We start from the raw sequence: 17,027 nt of genomic DNA, 5'->3' as shown, positions 1-17,027 counted from the left end.
GCACGTCATGGCGCCAACGTCAGGACGCTCCGTGCTCCACCGCGCATGCGCGGTGCTGTCGAACGATGTGCGCACTTGCGCAGTTCGGTCGTCGGCCTCGCCGTCCCCTTGGTCGTGGCGCGCATGCGCAGGAACATAGAGCATAGAACATAGAACATTACAGCACAGTACAGTCCCTTCGGTCCTCGAAATGGCCGCCCTCATCCAGACTCAGGCCCTGGAGCTGTTTTACAGCCTGCACCCGCTCCGCATCATGGGGGCCTTGCCGCTCCATCTCTGCCGCCTTGATATGGGAGTACCGGTTGTTAGCGTGCTCGGGGAGGATGCAGGTTTCGATGGCGATGGTAAAGGTGAGCTGCTTAACTTTAAGGAGCTGCTGGCGAAGGGGATCGGAGTGGACCCCAAAAACGATCATGGAGTCGGAAGTGGAGCCGTAGTTGCAGGACTGCGCGAGGATACAGAGATGGGTTAAGAAGGACTGAAAAGGTTCATCCTTACCCTGAAGCCTCTGCTGGAACACATAGGTTCAAAGCTCTCGTTGACTTCGATGTCACAGTGGCTGTCGAACTTCAGCAGGACTGTTTTAAACTTTGTCTTGTCCTCGCCTTCAGCAAAGGTGAGGGAGTTGAAGATGTGAATAGCGTGGTCCCTGGCTGTCGAGAGGAAGAGAGCGATCTTTCTGGCATCCGATGTGGTTTTGAGGTCGGTGGCGTCAAGATACAGCTGGAACTTCTGCTTGAGAACCTTCCAGTTAGCACCGAGGTTGACGGCGATGCGGAGCTGCGGGGGAGGGCGGACGCTGTCCATGTCACAGGATGGCTGATCGCTGGTCAAAGGCAGACTATCTCAAGGTAGGTCCGTCAAACTCGAGCATGACTAACTGGTACCATGATGTGTTGGGTATGCTGGGTCTGCGAGGACTGCGTTTACTGCAGCAGTGAGAGAGACAGGCTTCCAACACTTTAAGAAATGCAACTCGATTTTATTGAACTCTTAACTATCATACATACTTTAACTGTGGGTTTACACTATGCTGACTTGACTGGAGACCTGAGGCTAACCTGACCAGACTATCTTACTACCGCATGGTGTGTGTTCTAGTTGCTGCTCACGGGCTCTGACTGTCTCAGAGGCTGGATCCCAAGAGAGCGGGAAAACTAGTGCCCTCTGGCTTTATAGTGGTCGTGACCGGCTGTGTTCTGTGTGTTCACTTATCATTGTGTGTGTCAATCATTGCCTGTCTGTGCACCATCATATACCTGTGTGTATATTATGACACTAACTGCTCCCATTTGAAAAATAGTGGTTTAAAAAACTTTCATTTTAAAATCCCACAGAGTGCCGTGCACATTAAGTGCAGCAGAACTAAGCATTCTTTTCTTGTATCACTGACTTACATGAAATTTTTGCTTGTCACACATACAAGATGAATTTTTGACTTCCTTCTACATTACTCCAACAATACAAACCTTAGCAGCACACTGTCCTTTTAGCATAATGCTTCCATTTCCCCCACTACTTTTATCTGTACAAATTTTCTATGGAAACGGCCTCTACAGCTTGTACTGAATGATGGTTAGATCTTCATACTGAGAGAAACCAGCAACAATGCGAAGACTGATCAAGCTAATTTTTAATGAGTAATTTGACTGGATACTTTACTGTCGGATACTTTACTGTCAGAGACAGCACATCATTATTGTTGTAAGGTATCAGGCATAGATCGGTAAGTCTTACTTGGGTATTTGTTGTCTTAGTAAGTTCAACAAAAAATATTGATCAACCACTAGAAATATATACATAGGAAAGGGTCCAAGCTAGGAGCTGTCTCCACTGCTTGCTTCTAAAAACAGCTCTGTACAACACTACACTGGCTCTTTGGTGCGGGTCATGTATTCTCTTCGGTCACTGTGTGGGCAGTGATGTACTAGTATCATGTTAACCCTTAATGTGCCAGGCCCTTATACTACAATTATCATTCATTCCTAGATTGGTTCCCTGAGTCTGAATGTGAATGATGAATGGTTTTACTTTCCACTACCCAAATATATAAAATACAGTAATGCAAATGATAATTTCATATGACTAATCAAGCTGTGAAAAAATCCTATATGGCTGTCATTTTGACGTCAAACAAATGGTTATTTGCAATTATTATTAGCACCGTTTAAGTACATAATTTGATTCCTCTCAAAAAATGCGATAAACAACTTGGTTTTACTCATTTGTTTTTCATGTAGGATGTTTGAGCATTAACATGCAAACATACATTCTGGTTCATGTGTTTCCTTGATTCACCTTAACCTTCTAAATTTGTGTTGTCGCACCATTTCATCATAAAGCTATAGGTTTCAGCCAAATATTCTGCCATTCATATATGTTCATTGGAATTTTCCTAAAAAGTAACAATTAGAATAAGAAAAGTAAGTTTCTTACCAATGCATGATGGAAGGGGGTAATCCCAGGCTCTTCTTTCTCCAGTCATACATTTCAGCATGCTGCTTCCGTGTAGAGTGTAACCTGGATTACAACCATAAGAAATAGTGCTGCCAGCAAAGTGGCCCTGGTCACTGATTTTGTATCCAAACTGAGGCACACCGGGATCTTCACAATGAGAGAGCTCAAAACCTGTGACAGAGGGCACAGAACAAACTGAACTCACTGAACCATGACTCAGCTAATCATGACAGCATGAATGGAAATGTCAATGCATGTAACATCAAAATTCAGAGATGAGCCACTCAAGAAACAAAAGAGATGTATCCACTTGACCAAGAAATTACATCAGAATAACTTTTCACATGGTGAAGCAGAACTCTCTAAATATTGCAATGTCAGGTTATTTATGAGCCAAGATGTGCACAATGCAAAATTGCTTAAGTCTCAGATATTCTTTGTTCTTTAAATTAATTTCATTATCCCCCATTTTCATTTAATTCCATGTGTTCGCCAAATTCTGAATGAAAAATTAGCAGATGCTCATGTGCACAAGTTTTTAATAAGAATATAACCCTGACCTCTTCCAACACATTGCCACTTTTGAGCACAACTCAGTACAAAGCAACTCAGTGTGTGTTACCGAGCAAACTTTTCTCCTTTGTGTAGATTTGATAGACACTTTCAGATCTGAAGCAGCCAAGATCAGGAACCGCACCTTATACCTTTCTTTTCTAAGTGGCTATGTTCCCAATTTGGTGACACATTTACATCTGAAACATCTTAGGAGGCCAAGTGCTGTCTTATCATACGGAGGTCAAACTGTTTGACTGAAGGGGGAAGGTGAAGCTCAAAGTTGTCTCTTACAGTAAATATGTTAATGCAGTAGGTCATTTGCGTGGCTATTCAATCACTGTTAAATCACAACATTCATAACATTGTGGACTGTTGCATGTGCACTCTACTGTGCACAAGTGGGATTACTTTCAGAGATTTTCTTGTCAATTCTTGGGGTGGGCTGTGACTCATTGGGTTCTACTGAGTCAGGAGGTTAAGGATTTAAAGTCCCATTCCAGAACCTGAGCACACAATTATGGCTGACTGCCAGTTAAGTATTAAGGGAATTCAGCACTGTCAAAGCATGGGTGTTTTCTTTCTGTTTGCAAAGGAAGGGGCCGGGTATGTGAATTTATGTAGCTTCTAACACACATAAGTGAGTCACACCATGGGCGAAATTCTCCTACCCGCCCCGCCACATTTCTGCCCCGACCGGCCGGAGTCTCCGTAACACCGGCCGGTCAATGGGGTTTCCCATTGTGGGGCAGCCCCATGCCGTCGGGAAACCCCCGGGCGCAGGCAAAACGGAGACTCCCGCCAGCGGAGAATGACGCCCCATGAGTCTGACTGATAATCCTAGTTTGTTTGCTAGTGTAATTCTTAGCACAATCAGGATTGTTTACTATGTACTGTCCAATCATAATATCCAACATCGCATATGATTCAATGTTCTGAATGCTGCAGTGGGCTGGTCGCATATCGTCAGTATTTTGTCCTGTAGTGAACAGCTGATGGGTCATGGTATTCGGTGCCAGTGTGATTGCATTCTCCATTACAAAGCTTCTACCAATCAGAGTTGACTTTACAACCAACCATCACCCTCTTCTCATGCAGCTTAAATTATTTTTCAGTCTGAAATTTGGTATTCTCGCAAATCTGTCCTGTTGAGTGCAAGACAAAAAGCTTTGATGGAATGTCTTTTTTTTCCAACAATACTCATATGTATAACTAGGAATGAGATTCTGTGGAGAGAATTTATGGAACTGGGTTCTAAATTAATAAGCAAAACCTTGAGGCTAATAAGCCCTGTGTCAGGTGAAAAGTGGCACAGAGTCAAACAGGATACAGAATTAAACTTCAGGCTTAAAATCTGTTGTGAGAAAAAAGGCTTTGATCCATCAGACCCTGGCACCACTCCTGGTAAAAGAGGGGACTGCTCCACTTAAACCGAGCTACGGTCTGTTTTCTACAGTAACCAGATCTGTGCAAATTAATATTTCAGGGTTCTTACATGATGAAAACACAGGCAGAATGGGAAAGGAGGAGGGGTGGGCCTGATAATAAAGAACAACATAAGGACAGTGGCAAGAAAACAACTTGGCCGAGAACGTCAGAAGGTAGAATCAGTGTGGATGGAAAAGAGAAAGAACAAGGTGCAAGGTTTAGAAAACAGTGGTGGGAATAGTTTATAGGCAACCAAACAGTAGTTATACCAATGAACAAAACATGAGACAAGAAAAATACAGAGCTTTTAACAAAGGCAATGCATAATTATGGAAAATCTGAATCTTATATAGTGTCATAAATACTTTAATTATGGAAAATGGTTCATCTTCAAAGTCTAAGAATTTGCTGGAAGAATTGTGTTTGTTTTTTAAAAGACACTGTCCCTTAAAGGGTTAATGTAAGGATTCTGTTGCGACTACTCCTGAAAAGACAACATTTTTTACAAGAAAAATAATGAAACAGTTTTTAAAAACTAAAGCCTCTTGACCCAGGTGGACTGTCTACAAAAGGGTCACATCGTGTTTTATGGCTTTGGGAAGGGAAAACATGCCTGGAAAACTGTGTTTTAAAAGCTGTTAGGGAGTCTTTGCTTTTGTGGAGAAAAACATGGAGGATCAACTGCTTGGGTAAAGAAGACAACAGCTCGTGAACGTCTCAGTCGAAAGTAAAAGGTGAATAGAAGTGGCTCCAAAGTCACTCTTCATTCTTAAATCAACTGACTGCAGGTTTTCCAAGAAGTCATCGATTGTTTCACCGTGCTGAGTGACTGACTGTATCATCTGGACACCATTTCAAGGACTCCATCAGCTATCCTTTTCCCTTGGGCCATTGACTTTTAACCATTTGGCAGAACTCTATTTTATTTTATTTGTTGTGTATGTATGGGAGAGTTATGGTATTTCATAGAATCATAGAATCGACGGCATGAAGACAGGCCCTTCAGCCCAAACTGGTCCATGCGAACCAAAAATCCGATCTACGCAAACCCCATTTGCCTGCATTTGGCCCATATCCCTCTAAACCTTTCTTATCCATGTATCTGTCCAAAGACCTTTTAAATGTTGTCAATGTCGCTGCCTCAACCACTTCCTCCGGCAGCTCATTCAATATACGTACCATCCTCTGTGTAAAAAAGTTGCTCCTCATTCCCACAAATTAATTCCCCTCTTAACTTAAACCTATGCCCTCTAGTTCTCTGTTGCCCAACCCTGAGAAAAATATTGAATGCAATCACCCCTCAGTCTCCTACGCTCCAAAGAAAAAAGCCCCAGCCTGTGCAATCTCTCCCTATAATTCAGTCCCTTGAGTTCTGGCAACATCCTTGTAAATTTCTTCTGCTCTCTCTCCAGTTTAATATCATCTTTCCTATAGCAAGGCGACCAAAACTGAACACAATACTCCAGGTGCGGCCTCCCCGATGTCCTGTACAACTGCAACATTACTTCCCAACTTCTATACTCAATGCCCTGACTGATGAAGGCCAGCATGCCAAATACCTTCTTCACTGCCCTATCCACCTGTTACTCCACCTTTAGAGATCCGTGCACCTGTATGTTACCAGGATTTGTCTTCTACTTAACAAGTCTGATTTTGTTGTTTAAACCAGGGCATTGAGTGGTCATTCAGCGGTTCATGGGTAAAACACATATTTGGTTGTATAGCTAATGTGAGAAATCATTTAAATAAATGTTGTTTCTCATGTCGTGGAACTAGAGACAGACAGTGCACCCCTCCATATCACTTGTAACAATAGACTGGATAAGACAAATTGACAAAAGATCAGTTTATATAATACTTTTGCAACAGCTTTACAGAACAACACTTTGTGGCGCCAACATGGGATAACGCTATTTTCTATCTAGTATGCTGTGAAGAGAGGTTTACTTAGTACACTCAAAGTAAAAGATCCTTTGGGAAAAAGTGACCTTTAGACAATTGAATACCATATTAGATTTGAGAGTGCGTATTTGAATCTAAAAGAAGAAGCTTTAAGTTCAACAAAACCAATTACATAGGACGAGGGGAGAGTTTGCTTATGTTAATTTGGTAAATAGATTAAAAGGTATGACGGTAATTAAACAGCAGAAAATATTTAAAAAAGCAACTTAAAATTTTCAGTCAATAATTAAAGTAAACATTGTTCCCTTAAAGAAAGAGGCAGAAGAAATTATCATGAGGAATAAAGAAATGACAGAGATAATGAACAAATATGCCACAAGAGTCAGTGCTTGGCGGGTTTCAATATTTAACATGTAGGGATTTTCACAGTAACTTCAGTGCAGTGTTAACGTAAGCCTACTTGTGACACTAATAAAGATTATTATTTTAATGACTTAGAACAAGTGACTGAGAGCAGTGTAGCCAAGTTTGCAGACAAGCAAAGCTAAATGAGGAGGGTCCACTGTTAGCAAGTATTATGTATAGTTTTGTTTCCATATCTAAGGAAGAAAATATTTGCCTTGGAGTGAAGATTCATGTTATGAGAGTGATGTCCTATGATGGGAGGTTGAGTAAATTGGGCACATACCCCCTGGAATTTGTTTCAGGGAGTTCACCTCTCATTGTTTTGGTCAGTATTCTGGAAGGCTTTGACAGGTACACATTGAAAGGTTGTTTCCCCTGGCTGGAGAATATAGAACACAAGAGTACAGCTGGAGGATAAGGGGTCGATCATGTAGAGCAGGCATTTTTAAAGTCAGGGTCAAGAACGGCGGGTGGGTGTCGGGAGGGTTGCATGCGCACCAATGAGCAGACACGATGCCTGTATTTTTTTATATGGTCACGGCCATCATTTGGAACGCCGCTCGCAGCCGGCATTGTTAAAAGCCGAATGTTGCATGCGAATTTGCACAATCAGAATCGCAGGAGAAGATTTTTTTAAAAATTTAATGTAATGTTGCGCCCTGAAGGGAGGCAGAGAGCAGGTCATGCCCCCCCCAAACGTCGGCGTCACGTGCTGTGGGCGCGATTGCTATTCCTACATTTTGTCAGAAGCAGGGTTGTGAAAGTCGGCTGGAGTGGGTCGCGAAGGGTGGCGTGGGTCGCGAAGGTCAGCCGGCATGGGTCGCGAAGGTTGGCCGGTTGGTAAAAATGGGGTCCCGGAAAAAAAGTTTGAAAACACTTATGTAGAGCTTGAATGAAGAGAAATTTCTTCACTCAAGAGTTTGAGAATCTTTTGATATATCTATTCCAAAGTACTTAATTGTTAAGCATTTTCAAAGAGAAGATAAATAGATATTTGGTCTCTCAGGGAATCAAAGGATATGGGAGCTGGGATTTTCAATTTAGAGTCGGAACCCGTCGCCAGTTCAGTCCGAGGACCTGATCTCACATGGCATGTTCCAAATATGCCCAGTAGGATTTTTAAAGGACAAACTAATAGCAGGAAACAGCCTCAATGTCCAATAAAGGGCAGTAAGGTGGGCCCTCGAGGTTGGAAGGTCAATGGGTGGTCCTTCAGCACTCAGTGATTGCCAGACTCAATGGCTGAGATGGGAGCTATCGATTCATGATGGAAAAAGAGAGTGCCTCAAAATGGAGGCATCTGCAAAAAAGGGTCAGTTGCTTTTTAAGTCAAGGTGACCACAGGTGCCTGAGGGCTACCCCTCCATGGGATGGAAAAGGGCACAACTCTGTCTCAGCAGCTGCTATATGTCAGGGGGAGGAGTCTCTCATGTGATCCATTGCACCCACTCCTTCCCTGAGTCAACTACGCTGGCCTGGAGATGCTCAGGCTGATACAGGCCTCCTGCATTTTCGAAATGAGAATGGAGCCCTAAAATATCATGTAAATTTCAATTAGTGGTCTGAATTGGATGTCTTCCAGGACCCAGTGGGAGCAGGTTCAACACCGAGTCACTCTCAATGAAAATGGCTCTAGGTCTGGATTGTTGTGACAAACCATCACGGAAGGCAGCAGTGTGAAGTTCCGGGCCTGTCCACCTTTGATTTGGACTTCATACCAGTTTAAAATCCCAGTCAGGGAGCGGGCAGGAATGTGGAGTTGAGGTAGACAATCAGTGATGATTGTATTAAATAGGGGAGAAGGCTCAAGGGACTGCATGATCTATTGTTGTTCCTATTTCTTATGTAAATCATGAATATATCTTGCGAGACAAAAAGGCTGCCGGGAAACCCCCGAGAGACCTCTTTCTAGCATCTACCACCTGCACCGCGCACTGGCTCGAGCACAATGTGGCTGATAGATCGCACCCATTGTCAGCTTGTCACGACATGTTTTAATGTTAAGTCACAAAGCATTAAAACTATAGTCATTTTCTTTTATGTCCAGTAGTGCAATGAAAATCTACCCCCATCATTGCCAATCTGAATAGAACCCTCAATGTTACAATGTATTTTAGTCAGTGTCACCTCAGCCCAGATAGAATTGAAGTTATTTCTATCATTTTGATAATACATGAATAAATGGGTCCTTCTGAGTGTAAAGTTTTTAAGATCCCTTACATCTAGGAATCCTTCAGCTTGAAAGGCAAGCGTGAAATATTACATTACGAATAATGTGACTACAGTTTGCACGGAGAAATGTTGCACAAGATATGCACTGTGGCAGGAGATTCCCTTTCTGACCTTTCAGAAATCCATAAAAGAACTTGCATTCTTGCTGAGAGAACTGAAAATAGCTTGGTTAAAATTGACATATTATTGGGCAAAAGACCTTCTAACATTTCACTGCAATATTTGCAAAATTAACACAATTTATAAAATCTATTAAATCTACAGTTCACAGAATCGATCATTTGATTGCCCAAGGACTAAAGCATATTAGAATAACTGCATCCTAGATTATTTTGCTCTTAACATTCACCATTTAATTCAGTATTATATCCACTATGTAATGACTACCCCTGGAACTCAGTTCAACAATCATTATCTTCTATAAACTCAGATTATGTTAAAGATAGATCAAAATCATGACATAATAGTCAGAAAACATTTATTTATTTGGTGATATAAATTACACTGAAACCTATTCCTATATAATTTATTCATTACATTGTCTAAGGGAGAACTGAGACACTGTAAGATTTTGTGTGGGCTGCAAGGAATTTTCAAAAATGGACACCACGTAAACAGGGTTTTCTTTATCAAAAGGCCTATTTTTTTCTCTGTTACTTTTGTGCTTTATGATGTTGAGACTACTTATATTTTTTGTTATTGCGATTTTCAATAAATTCTCATCATCAGGAAAACTCAGAACTGAAGCCATGATGCCAGTCCCTGCCATGTCCAAATCTGTTGTTTGGTTTGTCTGCAGGAAGCAGTCATGACTACCAAAATGAAAGAGATACATAGCTTATCTGGATCATCTCACCCACAAATAAAATAAGATTTTGCAAAGCGCCTTTGAAGAAGACAATACCTATTGAAGGAATCTTTCATTTTCAAGCAGTTTCAACTTACTAAAAGGATATATTGAATTACAGAGGCTGTTAGGTTTGGATCAAAGCTAAACAAAGAGTCAAGATGTGCTTAGGTGAACTTTGCACATTGGACAACATTTGTCATTCATTTTCATTGTGACAGCAAATCTATTACAATTGTTCCTGTAATTTATTTACATGACTTTGGAATTAAAGAGTCACTTAAATGGAAGTAATTTTCAACTGTGCATAGAATTTGTATTGCCTAAAATCTGGTTATTATACAGACAAAACAGTGTAATGAACTCCCTTGACCATACACCACAAAGATGTTTAAAACACTCACCAGTGTAAACAAGCTGAAAACCTTCATCAGTTGCTTCGGAGTCTGTATTAAACTCCAACCACAGGTGATTGGAGGTACTGCTCAAAGTTATTCCTGTCATCCCAGTACCAGAGAAAGCCCCCAGAAGATGGGCAGAGCTGTCTTTTCCATCATATATCTAACAAGAGGAACAAATTAACAGATAATTTCACTATTAGATAAATTGGCAAATAGAGAAATGTGAGCAAAATAGAGCCAATGCAGTAGAAGAATCACATAATTACTACAATATGTTAACTTTCTGACTTGGCATGATAGTATCATGGGGCAGAGATGATAATTGGCCCTTAAGGCTTTGAACTTGTACTAAAACATGAAAATCTTCTCTGTGAGCAAAACTCAAAGATGAAACTAAAAATGCAAGGGCCAGTTTGAAAAGGCTTGCCAATCCATAGGGCTGCCTGTGCTCATTCTCTTTCCATCATGCTTTTGTGCCTGCATCCAGTCTTTCAGAAATCTTTATGATGTGCGGAAAGGTCTCTGATGTACAGATAGATTGTTGAACAATGGAATAATTGGAACACATGAAACAGGTTGTAGCCAGGCAGCACAGGTTCCAACCTTGCCTTGCAGTACTTTCTTGGTTGGATTTGTACAAAAATAGTTTTTTTCCCCAACTTTTATTTTTGTAGCAGTAGCTTAGTATGCAACACTGACTCTCTCATCACATAGTTTTATATTTACAAAAAATTAAACTGCTTCAAACTCATTCCTCAATGGAATTGGAAATAGAGTTGATGTTGTATCCATGCATCCTGACATTTAAAAAAAATTCTTAAAGCAAATGAGAATAGTTGGAAAAGTTTGTTATTTGTTTCACATTATAAATTTGATTATGCAAATGAATGGTAACATTTTCCATGATTTAAATGAGCCCATGAAACTTGACAAAAAGAAGTTACGCAGCATTATTAGGAATATTTAATTACTGGTCCCGTGTTGACAACAAAACATTTTGCAGGCTGGGGATGTGCAAAATGGGTTCATTGCCCATATGAAGCTGCACACTATGGGTGGGAACCAGAATTCACCAAGTTTCTACTGCATGTAGATAATGGCCAAATATCCTGATATAGGAGGGCAGTTAAGTCTTCCAGTTATCCCTCCCTCCCACTGTTAAAATATGGTTTAGGAGCCATTCCTAGGCTACATTGAGAAGTCCCGCTTGCACACATGCTATACACATAGCAGAGGCCTTGCCAATGGGAGCTACTGTGAACTAGTCTACATTGGACTTTTGATGGATCCAAAGGGTTCACTAGTGACTGCAGGAGAATTCTAAAACAAAATATAACACCGAGACACAGAAGGAGATACTAGGTCAGATTCACAAAAGTTTGGTCAATGGAGATAGGTTTTGAGGAGCATCTTAAGGTAGTAAAGCGGAGAAGAGGGGTGCAGAGTTTATGGGAGAGAATTCCAAAACTTGAGGCCAAGGCAACTGAAGGCGTCGTGGAGCAATTGCAAAGGGGATTACACAAAAGCCCAGACTGAGAAAGCTACAGATACCTCAGAGTGTTGCGGGTGTTATGATGGACATGTATCTTTAAGGAACAATATCTTAATCTGTCATCAATCATTACCATCAACACAGGACATGATGCACTAGTCCCAATGCTTTGCAAAAAATAAAGTCAGTTTAATAAAGGCACGGGAAGTTCAAGGCGAGTTGTTGAGATATTTATTAACACATTATATACATGAGGCCAAGCTACAGCTTAACTTGTCCTCTCTTCTTTCTAGTCAGCCTCACACTGGCTGACCTTTAATACCAGTGCTAGTAAACTACCCCACCCCCTTGCACCCCCAATGAGCATAGGGAATCAATCATCCTTATTTGGATGTGTCATGTGCATGTTATTACACTCCTCGCCGGCCCCAATGTCCCAAAACACATGAAAGACGATGTTGAGAAGTCGGCGAATTCGTAAAGTCGAAGAAAAAACAGGACGAAACCGGCATAGCATCTGCAGTGGTCAGAGGACAGGGACGAAAAACAAACAAAAGTGTCCCAGTTCCAACGGGGCGCCATATAATGAACAGGCAGGAGCGGATAGCATATACCCAGCCAGAAATTACATCCAGCCCGACACCCTCCACAGGTCAGACACAGGAGGCAATGTCGCCAACAGCCACACCCAGGGACAGCATGTGACATGGCGTCTAACCAGTCGACCCAAGGAGCGAATCGCCACGGCGTTGCTTGAAAACCTCACTGGAACCATGTGGAGGCGGGGCCCAACAAAGTCCCGCTCAAAATCCTGAGCGCTCAGATCTACGTCACACATCAAAACGCCAAGGAGCTGTTGCGCCGAAACTCTTCCTGTACTCCTTTCAGACTCAGATAAAACTGTATTTGGGGAAAGGTAATGAAGGCAGAGAACTGTTTACAATATTGGCAAACATGGGACCAAGAAGTGAAGTTGGGCAATCAACAGTTTAGTAGAAATAGGATCGCTGGAACAGAAGATAGGCACAAGACGAGCTTAGGCCTAGGTTAGGGGGACAATATTTAGAGGCTGTTTGGGCAGGTGCTAGTGGAAAGGTGAAACACAGCAGAGGCAGGTAATTGAATGTTCTCAATCTTAGTGACAAAGGAATTGATGATCTTTGCATTTATTGCGAGAGATGTGGGTGGAGGGTTTTAAGAATACGGCTTATAACAAAGAAAAGAAGCCGGAGGTTATCCTTGCATTCCAGGACAATCCTGAAATAGTGAGCACCTTTAGCAGATAAGAGCAGGACACAAGTCGTGTTTCAAGTGGTTCAGCCATGTCTGCTGGTAGATGACTAGACCAGTTTTCAATTATATCGAGGGTGTTAATGTGGCATCTCTAATGTATATTTCTTACAGAATCTTATATACTGCTGAAAAAAGATAATTTTTGTCGAAGCTTTTCATCTTGCACTCATCAAAACAGCTTGCAAGAATATCAATGTCAGAGCAAGAAACAACTTCAGACTATATGAGAAGACAGTGCTGATTGATAGAGGCATCGCCATGGGAAATGTACCATTTGATGCTAACTGACAGTTAATTGTCAATCATTGTTTGAAATTTAACCCAGGCAGCTTGACTCCAGTTGGTCAAGGCATTGTCCTGCAGAATGAACCAGCAATTGGCTGTTATTTATTTTGTTCAACTGAAATAGGTGCAATGTGTGTTCATGTTCTTTCAGTCTGCAAATAACAGGGCCCTGTGCATTAATATATGTAGCTTCCAATCTTATTTCTTATTTATTCTTATCCATTTATTCTTTCATGGGATGTGCGCATCAAAGTCCAGTATTTGTGGCCCATCCCTAATTGCCTTTGAACTGAGTGACTTGTTAGGTTATTTCAGAGGGTAGTTAAGAGTCAACTACATTGCTGTGCATCTGGAGTCACACAGGTAAGGATGGCAGATGTCCTTCCCTAAAGGACATTCGTGAACCAGATGTTTTTTTATGACAATCGCTGATGGTTCCACAGGCACCATCACGGAGACCAGGGCCGGGATTCTCCCCCACCCGGCGGCGTGGGAGGTCCCGGCGGGATGAAGTGGCGTGAACCACTCCGGCATCGGGCCTCCCCAAAGGTGCGGATTTCTCCGCACCTTTTGGGGCCAAGCCCTCACCTTGAGGGGCTAGGCCTGCGCTGGAGTGGTTGGCGCGCCACCGGCAGGCGGGAAAGGCCTTTGGTGCCACGCCAACCGGGGCCGAAGGGACTGCGCCGGTAGGCGGAAGTCCGCATGTGCAGGGGGCGGGGTCACTTCCGCATCGGCCATCGCGGAGGCTCTGGCCGAGGCTGAAGGAAAAGAGTGCCCCCACAGCACAGGCCCGCCCGCGGATCGTTGGGCCCCGATCGCGGGTCAGGCCACCGTGGGGGCACCCCCCCCGGGGCCAGATTGCCCCATGCCCCCCCCCAGGACGTCGGAGCCCGCCCACGCCGCCAGTCCCGCCGGTAAGGTATGTGGTTTGATTCACGCCGGCGGGGCTGGCATGACAGCAGCGGGACTTCGGCCCATCGCAGGCCGGAGAATCGCCGGGGGGTGGGGCCCGCCGATAGGCGCGGCGCGATTCACGCTCCCGCCGATTTTTAAAAAATTTTATCACTGATTTTAAATTACGCAATCTGCTGCGGTGGGATTTGAACCAGTGCCCCAGAGCAGTAGCCTGGCACTCTGGATCACTCATCCAACGACAGTGCCACTACGCCACCATTTCTACGTAAAATCTGCAAGATGTGCGAAGAAAACAGTGGCTGAGAATTTGGAACACATGCCAATCAAGATGTGAACCCAGCAAAATGGAGGTGCCAAATGAGGTTGTTAAATAAACCACAAGAAATTCATTCACCAGCCACAATTATTTGGCTGCAGCAAGCTGTGGGTGCCAACCATGGTCTTGGAAGCAACTTGAAGATCATTCAATGTCTTTGGCATGCAGAGTCCTGAAACATGAGTTGTGGTGTGAGGGAAATCAAGAGGTGATTGATGGTGGAGGCGTGCGCATGGCTGACAGTTGCCTACGAATTTAATGTGGGGCCAGACAGTCCTGTTTGCTCCTCCCGGCTTCAGAATAAGAAGTTAAAACTTATTGTTTGGGTGAAATCTTCCCACTGACCGTATTGGAATCATTGGTGCAAACTGTCTGAGAACACTGACAACAGCATTCCTGACACAAGCTGCAGTGAGTTATTCACAAAAAATTCCAAAGACATCCTCAGTGGCGAGTGCAAAGGCAACAGGATAGAAATTGGGCTCTGCTCTGTCTGTCTGTTTGGGGAAAAAGATTCAATTTTCAAAGAACTATCTCTCATGTCACAAGGATGCCTGAAATGTATCTGATTCTCTATTGGGTCAGGCAAAAGGCAGGCAACTTCCTGAACACTGTTTTGAGGCCCATGCATAAGCCAACATCTGTTTCAGGAGTTTTCTTGGACAGTCATTAAGACTTAGCAAACAGGCCCCATTCAGATTTGTGTTCTTCAGTAACCTAACCAATGGTTTTTCCTGGGACTACTGTAGACCAAATTAAAATAAGTATTTTCTTTAAAGGTCATCTTAATATAGATCATCGGTGAGCAGCAAAACGCCTCCTGTAGGGGTTCATTTTGATTTTAACTACTGAGCATGTGCCTAAGCAACTATGTCAGAGTTGTAGGAAAGGTTATAGATCATAGAATTTACAGTGCAGAAGGAGGCCATTCGGCCCATTGAGTCTGCACCGGCTCTTGGAAAGAGCAACCTACCCAAGGTCCACACCCACCCTATCCCCATAACCCAGCAACCCCACCCAACACTATGGGCAATTTTGGACACTAAAGGCAATTTAGCATGGCCAATCCACCTAACCTGCACATCTTTGGACTATGGGAGGAAACCGGAGCACCCGGAGGAAACCCACACACACACGGGGAGGATATGCAGACTCCGCACAGATAGTGACCCAAGCCGGAATCGAACCTGTTTAATTATGTTTAATAATTAGTTCAAAGTTTAGTTATGGGTGATGTTTAAGTGGTCAAAGTAACTTGCTCCAGGCATCAGCAATCATTATGCAATCTCATAGTAACAAATCATTCCTTTAAGCAAAATATATTGATAAGCCTTTCAACTCTTCAGAACACACGAGATGCATCAATTTGGAATTTTCGGATGATGAGCTCGAATCATCAATCATTAGGAAGTGACACCATGCATCCTCTTTTGTCAAATAAGCGGACAAACAGGGTGAAATTTCCAGCTGTAACTGCCAGCGGAATCTTCCGGTCCTGATGATTGTGCACCACCACCGTGGGTTTCCCAGCAGCAAGAGGTGCATTCAATGGGAAACCCTGTTGACAATGGCAGGACCAGAAGATCACGCTGCCAGCCAATGCCAGGCTGCCACAATACATGTGGGGGGTTGCACAGAAAGTCATGCCCACAAATTGCATTGCCGTATCTTGTTATCTTAGTGGAAAACTATAAATTTAACAGAATAACTGGGAAAAGCTTTAATGAGAAGGACACTCCCACAAGCGAATGATATCTTAGCGGCCAATCAGGAATTAACATGAAGTGAAATCACTAAGCTGACCATCACTCTTAAGAGAACAATAGGACATTAATCACGCACAACTAACCAACCAAGGACGGATCATGCATTGCCTGGACCAATCAGAGCTCAGAGATGCTGCTGACCATGCACTGAGGTAATGCTTAGTTAGGGTCAACAAGCAGCCACTTTTAGCCATCATGCACGCAGCATAAAGGAGCAAGAAGAAAGAAGACAGCGTACAGTCAACAGGACACTACAGTGACAACACTGCAGCCATCTAGAAGTCACGAGCCTATGTTCCAGAGTGAACTGATTGCTTCCACTTCCTCAGTATTATATTTTTGTACTCACTGTAATTAATTCTGTGGAACTTACAGCAATATATCCAGTGAGTACTGTAGCTAGTTGGAACTGAAAGCCCTTATAAATCTGCTCCCCAACTCGGTGAAACAATTGCAATTGACTTAAGTTTTACAAATAAGTTGAAAGATCTTACACTTTGATATCACTTACTGAGAGATGAGATGAGAGAGGAGCTCCAGCTACTTCTTTGTAAATAGTTAACATGACATTAAATGTTGTTGAGCAAAAGTTCATTGCCTCCAACAAGATTTTATCGAGAGTCAGTAGCCAATGAATTGTGAGATGAACCCACAATACCAGACATCTCAGCTCCAGAACATCATTTCAGGCTGCTTCTTTCATGCCTCCTGTTCTGTTGCCCCACCACAGCACACT

At 42.9% G+C, this 17,027-nt stretch overlaps 1 protein-coding gene across 2 annotated transcripts in view; it reads right to left on the bottom strand.

Moving 5' to 3' along the window:
* csmd3b (CUB and Sushi multiple domains 3b) overlaps nucleotides 1-17,027 on the bottom strand; it is a 2,718,576-nt gene that overhangs the window by 470,366 nt on the left and 2,231,183 nt on the right. For both annotated transcript variants that reach the window (XM_072467431.1, XM_072467430.1), the window contains 2 exons: nucleotides 10,228-10,384; nucleotides 2,437-2,628 (listed from right to left, as the gene is read on the bottom strand). In XM_072467431.1, coding sequence (XP_072323532.1) covers nucleotides 2,437-2,628; nucleotides 10,228-10,384 — 349 coding nt within the window. The remainder of the gene's footprint in view (nucleotides 1-2,436; nucleotides 2,629-10,227; nucleotides 10,385-17,027) is intronic.

Source organism: Scyliorhinus torazame, chromosome 11, assembly GCF_047496885.1.
Source record: "Scyliorhinus torazame isolate Kashiwa2021f chromosome 11, sScyTor2.1, whole genome shotgun sequence".
NCBI lineage: Eukaryota > Metazoa > Chordata > Chondrichthyes > Carcharhiniformes > Scyliorhinidae > Scyliorhinus > Scyliorhinus torazame.
The sequence above is the reverse complement of the archived record's forward strand: the minus strand, read 5'-3'. Positions and strand labels throughout refer to the sequence as shown.